The 13309-nt window shown below is 35.3% G+C and overlaps 1 protein-coding gene across 14 annotated transcripts in view; it reads right to left on the bottom strand.

The window, feature by feature from the left end:
- The window catches only part of FRYL (FRY like transcription coactivator), a 246267-nt gene that overhangs the window by 102182 nt on the left and 130776 nt on the right, over positions 1 to 13309 (bottom strand). For all 14 annotated transcript variants that reach the window (XM_019624634.1, XM_019624635.1, XM_019624636.1 and 11 more), the window contains 4 exons: positions 11533 to 11701; positions 11173 to 11265; positions 4132 to 4230; positions 2324 to 2425 (listed from right to left, as the gene is read on the bottom strand). In XM_019624634.1, the coding sequence (XP_019480179.1) occupies positions 2324 to 2425; positions 4132 to 4230; positions 11173 to 11265; positions 11533 to 11701 (463 nt within the window). The remainder of the gene's footprint in view (positions 1 to 2323; positions 2426 to 4131; positions 4231 to 11172; positions 11266 to 11532; positions 11702 to 13309) is intronic.

Below are 13309 nucleotides of genomic sequence, written 5' to 3'. Positions count from 1 at the left end.
GAAGGACAAAGAGCTTCCCACCAAACCAGTATTACAAGGAATCTTACAGAGACTTCTTTAAGAAAAAAATGATCAAAAGTATGAATAATAAAATGGCAATAACTACATATCTATCAGCAATTACTTTCCATTAAATGGATTTAATGCTCTAAACAAAAGGCACAGGGTAGCTGAATGGATAAGAAAACAAAACCCTTACATATGCTGCCTACAAGAGACTCACTTCAGATCAAAAGACACAGGCTGAAAGTAAAGGGATGGGAAAAGATATTTCATGAAAATAAAAAAGCTTGGTTAACAATACTTATGCCAGACAAAATAGACTTTAAAACAAAGGCTATGACAAGAGACAAAGAAGGACCCAGTAATCCCACTTTTGGGTATTTATCCAAAGAAATCCAAAAACTAATTGGATAAGACATATGTACCCATATGTTCATTACCACATTCTTTTCAATAGCCAAGATATAAAACCACCTAAGTGTCAATCGATAGACGAATGGGTAAAGAAGAAGTGGTACATATATACCAAAAATAATGAAATCTTGCCATCTGCAATAACATGGAGGGACCTAGAGGGTATTATGCTAGGTTAAATAAGTTACACAGAGAAAGACAAATGTCATATGATTTCACTACAAATGAGATCTAGAAAACAAAATAAAAGACTAAACAAAACAGAAACAAACTCATAGATACAGAGAACATTTTGATGGTTGCCAGATGAAAGGGGTGTCACGGGATGGGTGAAAAAGGGGAAGGGATTAAGATGTACAAATTGATAATTACAAAACAGTCACGGGGATGTAGAATACAGCATAAGGAATACAGTCAATCATATTGTAATAACTATGTATGTTGTCAGATGGGTACTAGATTTATCACGGTGAAGACTTCATAAGTTATATGAATGTCTAATCAGTATGTTATATACCTGAAACTAATATAATGTTGTAAGCAAATTGTAATTTAAAAATTGTTTTAAAAACTATGAAGAATCACATTACCCAGAAAATTACCAATTCTTTTAGTACCTCTATCTGTGTGAATTATTAAAATAAGGACAGAAAAGAGTATTTAATGTAATTAAATAAAAACTTATTTTCTGGTTGCGTGTCTTAAAGGGTGATTTGGCCCTGGGACTTTTCATATATAAAGCAAAAAGAGTATATCAATTCTCATCCAAACATGCATAATATCGATATATATATCTAGGAGGAAAATAGCTAAAAAATGTTTCTCGAAGACTTATATTTTCTGTATACCTTCCTAAGAAATCAAGGCATTTTTGAAAATGATGACATAAAATCATGAAAAGATATGTAGGGTAATGGTGCCCAGTGGATCATTCCCGAAGTGCGAAACGAAGAGCGGGTCCCATTTCTCACAACGCCACAGTGAGCGGCAGGGCCAGAGACAGGCCACTTAATCTCTCTGTGCCTTCCTCGCTTTCACTGTCTTCAAAGTATAAGGTTTTCAGCCTTAACCTTAACTCAGAGGAACAAAGGGAAATGAAAGGTCATGTCTACCTGTTTGTTATAACTTGTAAGCAAATATTAAGACTAGGTAGAAAAACAGTATTGGCATCAAGCATTCACATGACATGCAGAGGAGGAATATTTCTGTGTTCTGTGTCAGTCATTCACTGTGCTCCTACCCACAGAAGAAAGAGATCCTCTCAGATCCTACTCGCAGAGCATCCTGGGAAGACAACGATGCTTCTAGCCCACAGTTTTGGTTTCAATACTAAGACCAGACATGAATGTGCCCAACAGTGTTAGGAACAACTGTCCCCTGATTCAGGTTAGAATCATTTCAGCAGCTTTTACATCCATGTGGACCCAGTACCACACACATTTAGATTTAGCTGGGCATACTTACATTAAATATGCTTTTAGTAATAGCTTATTATCAAGGCTTTTTTCATATTATTCATGCTTGAGCTAACATTACTGAATTTCTTCAAAACAAAACAGAAGATAAGTATCTGGAGAGTTTTATAAGATGAATTAGTACTGCACAATTCTAAAGGGATTTATTGACAAATGGTGCTAGATCTAAGATAATATAAACAACAATCATTAAAAAATGTACAATTCTGAATTCATTAAGACAAATCAAATTTCCAATCAGAAGTTTATTCATGACTAAACATGATTCCCTCTAGAAGGAAAAGTATGTATAAGAAAAATAATGTGGTAAAGTATTACTATTCAAATGTACCGATAGCAATGAAAGGTTTATTAGGTCCTATTCAATGTATAAGCATAAGTAAATACATTACAGTCAGCATTTAGAGGTCAGAAATGAGATTACATCTTACCTTTAAATGTGACAAACAGTTCTGTAGGAAAATATGCCAGTTATTTAAAAAAAACTGTTTCTGACTGACACATAAAAGGCAGGTAATTAGTGGATACAGAGCCTGTAGAAAATAGAAAAAAGAGAGAATTAACACATTTCATGAAAAGGCACTGGACTTGTAAATTATATTTCATTTATTCTTGTAAACAAGGAAACTAAATAACTCCTTTATGCAGTTTTCCCATTTGAAATAAGAAATGTGATCTCACAGACTAATGAAGAGCGTGAAAGGGCAAATTTTCTGTAAGTACAATTCTTTGATCTATCCCTACCATCCCCTGAGTTAGAACATGCTATTATTTTTTCCTAGAGCCATTACTCCCTCAACCTGTACAGTGGTTATGAACACTGGCCCTGGGATCAGCGGACAGACTGGCATTAAAATTTCAGCTTTCCATGTGCCAGGTGTCTGACTTCAGGGAGGACACATTTAAGAGCTCTAAGCCTCGGGGCCAGTTGAGTGGCTCAATTGGTTAAGAATTAGCTTAAGAACACGAGCTCTGAGCAACAAAGCCGCGGGTTCGATTCCCACATGGGCCAGTGACACTACGCCCAAGCTGAGCTCCCACTGAGCTGCCAACAGGTGGCAGGATGGCTCAGCTAGTGAGAGCACATGCTCTTAACAACAAGACTGCCTGTTCAATGGTGGGGTATGACTGCCTGCAACTAAGACAACTTGGCACCTTGAGCTAAGCTGCCACCTGGATGGCTCAGTGGATAGAGCGTGTGCTCTTAACAACAAGGCTGTCGGTTCAACTCCCGCATGGGATAGCGGCTAAACCCACCCGCAACTAAGACTGAACTAGGCATCTTGAGCTGAGCTGCCGCCCGGATGGCTCAGTGGATAGAGCATGCGTTCTTAACAAGGCTGCCGGTTCAACTCTGACATGGGATGGTGACTACACTCACCCACAACTAAGATAGAACACAGCACCTTGAGCTCAGAGGCCACGAGCTGCTGATGGGCAGCCAGATGGCGACTGGCATCCTCCACAACTAAGATTGAAGAACAAGTTGGCTGGTCCCCTTCCCCAATTCCCCAACATTGTTCCCCTCCCCCAATTCCTCAATTTAAAAAAAAAAAAGAGCTCTAAGCCTCAATTTCCTAAAATGTAAAGCAGAGAATAATAATCATACAGATCCTATAAGGTTGTGAAGCTTAAGGTGAGACAAAAGGTGCAAAGCATTTAGCTCAGTGTCTGGCACCATCAATAACTATTATTATTATTATTATTATTATTATTATTATTATTATTATTATTATTATTAAGTGGTCAAGTAGTTGTCCAATTCTCTGAATTCTCCAAGCTGTGTAAAAATTTAGAGAGAAATTCCTCAAAGTTACATGAAATGCGTGGTTATGTGGACAAAAGTGCCTTAAATCTCTGAATAGAAAAGATGTATTAGACAATGATGCCAAAATAATCTGATACTTCAGAAGGCAATTTATTATAATGTAAAAGAAAGGAAGTTGTGGTTTAATAAAAGAGTACATTCAACCTTCCCCATATTATAATACATAATTTAAAGCACCTATCAAGCCAGATAAATACCTACAATGAAGCCTGAAAAGCTTATCAAATACAAAACTATAAATAGTAAAATCAAGAATAGAAAGTTTTTTAAAGAGCAGGAGAAAATATATATTACACTTTGGATATTTTACAACCTCAATTTTTAGAATTCTCTTAAGTCTCCTCTGAATTCATAAATCAATTACTAAAACTCCTAAGGAAATATGTAAAGGTTTGAAATGTTTCTCAATACCAATGAATGCTTCTTTCTGGAGCTCAGTTCAAAAGTAGTCTGATAAAGCATCTCCACAAAATTTTTCAAACAGGGAACATTCACTTCATTTTTAACAGCCTAGGTAAAACAATAATACAAAAAGAAAAAGAAAAAAAAACGGTTACAAATGTTAGATTAAACTATACAAAGATCACAAGAATTTTCTGTAACGTTTCAAATTAGTTAATAACTCACTAAGGATCTCATTGAAGTACGGTACTATAACGCGCCAAGTGACAAAATGTTAAGTAAATAAGATAAACTGGTCCCCGCCCTGAGAGAACAAGCAGAGGATACAGGCAAGGGAACAGGTGGTGTAACAGAAGCTGTACGAGGAAATTCTGTCTTCTTGGAGCGCTCAGAAGGGGCCCCTATGGAAAAACTTGACAAGGAAGCACCACCTAAGCTGATTCCACCGTCTCTTACCTGAAATACTACAGTGGCTCCCCATTAACCTCTCAGGCCTTGTCTCCTGCCCTTCTGCCCCCCTGCACTGGGATCCAGCTGCCCTAGCTAGCTTCTTGGCTGTTCCCAGAACACATCACGTATGTTCTTGCTTCAGATCTGCACTTGTTCTTTCTGCCTAAGAAGCTCTTCCCTGAGATACAGCCATGTCATTCTCCCTCATTCCTTTAGTTTTTGCTCAGTTGTCACCATTTCTTTTAAAGTAATGGTCTTTCCAAATCACTCTATTTAAAATTTCAATTCCCGTACCCCTTCAGCAATTCTTATCCCCCTACCCTGCTGCATGTTTCTCCACAGTACTTACCACCATCTGCATATTACATATTTTACATACTAGTTTATTGTGTTTTCCTCAGTACAAATAAACTCTACAGGAGCAGGGAGTCTTTCTTACCTTGATCATTTATTCCCTGTGCACTGAGAGACCCTGACACCCAGGGCCTCAATACAGATACTGAATAAATAAGTAGGGCCCAACAAGGCAATGAGGGGAGGGGGGTCATTAGAGAGGCCAGAATGTTCCAGGCAGAAATAGCTCTACGTGCAGAGGCAGGTGTTACGGGCTGAACTTTGCGCCCCCACTCCTCAAAAATTCCTTTGTTGAAGTCCTAGTCCCACATACCTCATTATGTGATCTTATCTAGATATTGGTTGTCGTAGATACAAATAGTTACGATAGAATGGGGTCACAGTGGGGTAGGGGCTAATCTAACATGGCCAGTGTCCTTAGAAGGGGGGACATTTGGACACAGACACGTACACAACAGAAACACATATAAACATGAAGGTAGAGATTGGGGTGATGCTTCTAGAAGCCAAGGAATATCAAAGATTGTCAGTAAACCAACAGAAGTTAGGAAAGAGGCATGGAACAGATTCTCTGTGAGACAATAATTTTGGTGTTTAAGTCCCCTAATTTGTGGTACTTTGTTAGAGCCGCCCTAGCAAGCTAATAAACCACAGAAGCAAATACAGCATAAAAGAAGGATTAGGCAACACAGTAATAATGGACCACTGTCAAGGGACTTTCTTGCTACAACCGGCTCCTTTTGATGAATTACTTTAAAAAGTATAACCTAATCCCAGTCAAACATCTGGCAAAACATTTTCAGACAAGGGGGAAGCACAAAAGACAGCTTGGGATGGATAAGCAGTAATGGAAACCATTTCTAAGCAAATAAATCAGAGTACATCTACTAATAATAATAGACTAAAGCTGACATAGTTTTATAAATTGTAGTCTTTTCTTTTTGATAAAATAAACCTAATTCACAAGGCTAAAAACTAAGGTGGGGTTTGGGGCTGGGGTACTCACTCAAATAAACTACTTGCAAAGCTACAATTCATTTTGTTTGTACCCCGTCTTAAAATTTTTCAACTATTTCCAAGTAAATCTTCAAGACAGGTAAAAAAAAAATCATGTCAATCACTTTGTCATTAATGTTTAAAATTTTTAACTTTTCTTACCTGACTACGTTTTTTAAACATGTTCGAAAGATAGGACCTGAATACCACAAACCAATTCATATGAACACACAGATCACAAGTCAATTAATTCAATATTAAAAATGAAAGCCAAAGCAGTTCAAACTGATTCAACACAAAAATAAATTTCTTCATTTCAAAAAATTTTAAACAGAATAAAATATGAATAAAAGAAATGTTGCTAACTTCTATTTTTAGCCAAGTTGGTGTAAAGGGAATTGGTAGGTACCCTATATCTGAAACAACCAAAAAATGAACAAAATATATGAAATGACACGCCAAACACTATATATCAGTCAACAACAAAAAAAATAACACCTAAGAACAAAAAATAAATGAGGTGAGCCCTTTGATGGCTCCAGCTTACTGCCTTGATAGTTTTCAGGGAAGAACGTGGAAGTATGCCGTTGTAAGACTCATACTATACACGAATGGTATAATATTGCTTGAGGTAGGCAGTTAAGCTAAAGACATATAACACTAATATGACACAACAATGAGCTACAACTAGTAAGCCAACAAAGGTGATAAAAGAAAATCACAGAAATATTCAACTAAGCAAAAGAAAGAAGAAAAAAGGAAGAAAAAGGGAACAAGGAACAGACGGGAAAATAAAAAATATAACCAGAAGATAAGAGATTTAACACAACTGTATCAATAATCATATTAAATGTATGTGGTCTCCAATTAAAAGGCAGAGATTGTCAAACTAGGTAAAAAAAGCAAGACCCAACCATACCCTGCCTGCAAAAATATATATACTTTAAATATAAAAATACAAGTAGGTTAAAAGTAAAAGAAAGGAAAAAGATATACTATACTTACACAATCAAAAGAAAGCTGAAGTGGATCTATTAATATCAGACAAAGTAGATTTCAGAGTAAAGAATGTTATCAGGGATAAGGAGAGTTATTTCGAAATGATGGAGGTGTCAATTCAAGAGGATATAACAATCCTAAACATTTATATGCCTCATTATAGAGCTTAAACATATACAAAGTAAAAACTGATAGAACTGCAAAGAGAAATAGACAAATCTACAGTTAAGTTACAGTCAGAGATTTCAATACTCTTCTCTCAATAACTAATAGAACAAGTAGATAGAAAACCAGAAAGCTTATCATAGACTTGAATAATACTATCAACCAATTTGACTTAATTGATGTTTATAGAATACTCTTACCGAACAACAGCAGTATACACAGTCTTTTCAAGTGCACATGGAGCAATTCATCAAGATAAATGATATTCTAGTCCAAAATACAAATGTCAATACATTTAATGGGATTCAAGCCATACAAATTATGTTCTCCAACCACAAATTAAAAGTGAATAACCTAAAGATCTCTGGAAAATCCCCCAAATGTTTAGAAATGAAATAATATGCTTCTAAATAACGCATGGATTTCATAAGGGGCATTAGAAAGTATTTTGAGGTTTATGAAAATAAAAACATAAGATAACAGAATTTGTGAGCTGCCACTGTATAACTACTGAGAGGGTAATACATAGCATTAAATGATTATATTGGAAAAAAGGAAAGGTCTCAATGACATCAGCTTCCACCTTAAATAACTTGGAAAAAAAAAAGGCAAATTAAAACCAAAGTATAAGTAGAAGAAAGGAAATAATAAAAATCCAAGCAGAAATCAATGAAATAGAAACTGAAAAATACAGAACATCAGTAAAGTCAAAGCTAGTTCTTTGGGAAGATCAATAAAATTAATAAACCTCTAGCCAGACACATCAACAAAAAAGAAGAAAAGTCACAAATGACTAATATTTGGAATGAAAGAGGTCACCACAGATACCAAAGGTATTTGAAGAAAAGAAGGGAATATGACGACCAACTTTAATAAATTAGATAATTTGGATGAAATGGACAAACTCCTTAGAAAGATGTGAAAGCTCACTCAAGGAGAAATAGTATAAGCAAACCTATGTGTTTTGAAGGAAATTATTTGGTAGTTAAAAAGCTTCCCACAAGGAAAATTCCAGGCCAGGTTGATCCAAAGAAAGACATAAAGCCAATTCTGCACAAACTCTTCCAACATTACCTTGATACTAGGACCAAAAAATGGCATTACAAAGAAAGAAAACCACAGACCAATAGCCCCCATGTACATAGATGCAAAAATTCTCGATAAAAAACTAATCAAATAAAATCTAACAATATAAAAAGAAATCATATCATGATCAAGAGGAGTTTTACCCCGGGAATGTAGGTTGATTCAACATTTTAAAAAATCAATTAATGTTTTAACAAATAAACAAACAAAAAAAACCATACAATTATTTTAACGGGGGGGGGGGCATTTAACAAAATCCAACATTCATTCCTGAAAAAAATCTTCAAAAACTAGAGAAGGAAATAAATTTCCTCAATATGATAAAAGGCATCTATGAAAAATCTGTAAGTAACATCACACCTATTGGTAAGACTGACGACTTCAGCTCTAAAATGTAAAAGGAGGCAAGAAAGTCTGTTCTCATTATTTCTCTTTATCATTGTACCAAAAAGTCATAGCCAGTGCAATGAGGCAAAATGAAAATAAAATATACATATTGAAAAGTATTTTGAACTCCTGGAAAACAAAACTTTAAAACAATGGCATTTACAATAGCATAAAAATATGAAATGCCTAGAGATAAATTTAACAAAATATGTTCAAGATCTACACACTGAAAACTACAAAACATCACTGAGAGAAAATAAAGACCTAAGTAAAAGGAGAAAGATACTATGCTCATGAATTGTAATAATCAATATTAAGATGCCTGTGCTCCCAAGTTATTTATTAATTTAATGAAACCCCAATTCAAATCTGAGCATTTTTTTAATTGACTAGGTGATTCTAAAATTTATATAAAAATGCAATGAAACTAGAATAGCCAAAATAATTTTGAAAAAGCATGGAGTTGGAAGATGTATACTGCCTGCCTTCTAAACTTACTACAGAAACTAAGATAGTATGCTACTGTTGTGAACATACACATAGATAATTGGAACAACAGAATCAGAGATACACCTACACATAGAGAGTCAATTCAGTTTTTTAGACAAAGGAATTAAGGTACATTAAAAGAGTTCTCTTAACAACAAATGGCCAAATGATGCTGGAACAACTGGGTATCATATGCAAAAACAAAACAAAAAATTAAATGAAACAAAATTTCAATCCACATCTCATACCACATAGAAAATCAACTGAAAATGGATCATTGACAAAAAAGTAAACCTTAAAACTGAAATATAGGAGGAAATCTTTGTGACTTTGGATTAGTCAAAGACTTCTTAGATATGATACCAAAAACATAATTTATAAAAGAACAAATTGATAAATCAGATTTCATCAAATTTAAAAACTTCTCTTCCAAAGAAATAGCTAAGAGAATGAAAAGTCAAATCATGGACTAGGAGAAAATACTAACGAAGCATATATCTGATAAAAATACCTGTATCCACAATATATGTTTAAAATATAAAAATATATGTCTTAAAACTGAATCAGAAAACAAATAACCCAATACAAAAATGTGACAAAAGCTTTCAACAGACTTTCACCAAAGAAAATATATGGGGCGGCAAATAAAGACATGAAAAGATACTCAAAAGCATTAGTCATTAGGGAAATGCAAATTAAAAACCAGAATGAGATACTATGATCCACCTGTTACAATGGATAAAAATACAAAGACTGGTCAAAGTAAGTGTTGATGAGGATGTGAAGAAACTAGAACTCTCACATACTGCTCATGAGAATGCAAAATGGTGCAACCACTTTGGAACACAGTTTGGCCATTTCTTTAAAGGTTAAACATATCACTATCATGGCCCAGCAATGCCACTCCTAGTTATTTACCCAAAGGAAATAAATGCATATGTCCATACATAGATTTGTACATGAATGTTCACAACTTTACTTGTAACAGCTCCAAACTGGAAGCAACCCAAATGTCCAAAAATAGGTAAACACATAAACCAAACTGCAGTATAGTCATAATGAAATACTACTCAACAATGAAAAAGGAATAAACCACGGATATATTCTGCAATATAGCTGGAACATAAAATAATTATGCAGGGCCAGCCAAGTGGCATGTTGGTTAATTGATTACGAGTTGGCTTGGGATGCCAACTCTTAGCAGCAGGGCCCCAGGTTTGGATCTCACATTAGGGCCAGTGATGCTACGCCTTCTACAGCTAAGACGGTAAACAACGGCTCGACCTGGAGCTGGGCTGCTGTGAGTCGCCGGCAATGGCATCGGCTGCAGTGAAGCTGCAGTGGACTGCCATAAGCTACCGTGAATGGCTGGCAGTGGTCGTGAGTGACAGCAGCCAGGGTGAGCTGCTGTGAGCCGCCGTCCAATGGCCAGAGAGTGACTGCCTCACCCGGGAAGAGAGCAAAGATAATACCAACATGGGCCAGTGAAGCGACGTCCTCCACGACTAGACGGAAGAACAAAAGGACAACAACTTGTCTGTTCCCCTTCCCCGATTCCTCAACGCTGTTCCCCTCCGAAAAGTAAGAGCTCGTACTATAAGATTCCATTAATATAACATTCTAGGAAATCCAAAATTAATGTAGAGAAATTCAAAGAAGATCAATGGTTGCCTGAGAACAAGGTGGGGAGAATGAGAAGAGGGCATTAAAAAGGAACACAAGGACATTTAAAATGGACACAGTCCTGTAAATTCCAGGATGTATGTCACAGTACTTTCAAATTCTTCAGAGGCTACTAAAATGGCTGTCAGTTTTTAAGGAGCAAAAGCCCCAAGTACATGCAATATGTTACATTGACCAACTTGAGGCAACCATTACAGCTAGGGTGCAGATACTCTGCCTCCTTACAGTCTCTGAATCTTAAGGGCTTGGCCATGTTCTTTTAACTAAAATACTGATGAATGCTCTTCTGCTATCTGTCTAATAACCATTTTCCCAGTACCCATGTTACATTCAAAGTTTCTGCTTAATTATCTACAAGATTACTAGAAAGTAAGACTATTTCATGTGGTAACTTCTTCAGTGAAAAGTTACTTTTAAAATATAATATAAAAATATACTTACAGCAGCTACAGGGATAAGAATCTCCACAAATAAACCAGCAAGTGCATGTTTTATATCTTTATCTTTTACTTCTAAGAAATACTGAGCACATTCCTTGAAGGGGGGGAAAAGGTACAAAAGGGAAGGATTAACAAAAGAGGAAGGTTAAAGAATTTTCAGTATCACGATAATTCAGTAAACACTTTGCAATTTTACCAAAAAGCTAAGGTCAAGACATGCTCAAGTTAAAATAGAAAGACACTTGGAATAAGGCATTAATAACGATGTCATTAATTTATATGTATTTTGCTTCTTTTAAAAGTAATGAACAGCAAGAAAAGCCACCGTTAGGCTAAATCTGCAATTGAGAAGGTGGGTCACCTGCATAAATTGAAATGATGCTTCAAAATCTTCTACAGGATACATTTTCACTCGGAAAAATTTCATTCCCATTATTAAGCTGATGACGCTTTGTACTACATGTGGACTTTGTTCCTTTTGTCGCAGTTCTTTTAATTCCGTCATAAACTTCTTCCTCACAGCCTGAAACCTTTGATACACACAGATATGTAATTTCAAATGAATTAAAAACACTAATTTCCTACACATTATTTAAGATTGAAATTAAAAGGTGTTTTACCTAAACAGCATCTCCTTTCTCTGCCCTCATCAAAATTACCAGAAAGCAGAGGAAGACAGATTATTTATTCTAAATTTCCTGTTTATTTACTTTAAAATCAGAAATTCCTTAAAAAGAAATAATAGGATTTCTTTATTCCTATATCATCACTACAGCACCATTACCATTTCATAATTAATAATCTTGATTAAAATAAGATTAAATAACCCACCCATAAAACATCCCTATGTAAAGCAGAGAGTGTCTCCTATTTTTAAGGCTCCTTCTTGTAAAGTCTGCAATTTGAGTTATATGGAGAGTAGATTGGAGACAACAAATTTGTTAAAAGAGGTAAACCAATCAACTATAGACTACTAATTATCACTTAAAACTAATATCTCAGTACACAGTAAAAAAACTGAAGACTTGTGGGAGGACATAGGTCTCATAATCTGAATACGCTGAAGAATCAAAATGCTTTCAAAATGTGGGCACCATCCTGGATTCAAATGACCACAACTGTTAAGGCTACTAAATTTTTCCTTGCTTGCACTGGAAAAAGATGTCTAATAGTTTATTAATCAATAATACTTCATTTCTCCCTCTGTGTGTTATGAAACAACTAAAGATTTTACAGGTAATGTTACTTGGGGAAATCAGTTCCTGAAAGTTGAAAGGACACATGAAGTATACCTCCCAATGGCCACTGACTATAGTGGGGAAAATGAAAATTACGTATTAATGAAATACAGATAAATGATAGGAAGTATAACATCCATTTCCATTCGAGTCTTGGAGAATACAGTACCATTTCCCATGAAAATATTCTTTTGTGTTTTATATATATATATAGGATAAAAATCTTGTCATTGCAATAATATTAGAATCCAAGGGATTTTCTTTCATTAAATTTCTCAGAGTAATTATGAGTTACTACAAATCAAAGGAAATGCATAAACAAGATTCTAATACACCTTCCAGCCTTTCTCTTTCTCTCCTCCCCTTTCCAATCCCATCACCTGCCTGCCCCCTCAAATGTCAGTGCCATCAGTCTAACTGAAGGTGGCTCCATGCACATTTTCTTCCATGTTCATTATGTGTATCGGTGCAAAACACCTCAATATTGCTCTAGGTGAGAGTGAGCATCATTTCATAAATTTACTTGGCCATTTGGATTTATAATCCTTACCATCCTAGAATTAACTTAGAGGTGATGCAACGTTCTCTTGGACCCAACTTGTTAATGTATTATTTAGAATCTCTAATCTATATTCCTGATAGAAATTCATTTTTTTGATAAAAACAAAGAAAGCATGAACTACTATGCCATAAAAATAAATACATCATTGCTTGTGTCTATGGTTTAGTGCCTATATTCCTAAGACAGGGATTCAATACTGTAAATGTAAATGAAATATTGAGATATTACTGTCTATGTCCAAATCACTTAAAATACTCAAACTATGTTCCAAGTTCTACATCACTGGTTATACAAGGGTTCCTAGTGTATTACACAGGATAAAAAACATACCAAGTGAA

The sequence above is a fragment of the Hipposideros armiger genome, unplaced genomic scaffold, assembly GCF_001890085.2.
Source record: "Hipposideros armiger isolate ML-2016 unplaced genomic scaffold, ASM189008v1 scaffold_596, whole genome shotgun sequence".
NCBI classification, from domain to species: domain Eukaryota; kingdom Metazoa; phylum Chordata; class Mammalia; order Chiroptera; family Hipposideridae; genus Hipposideros; species Hipposideros armiger.
This window is presented reverse-complemented; position numbering and strand designations above follow the sequence as displayed.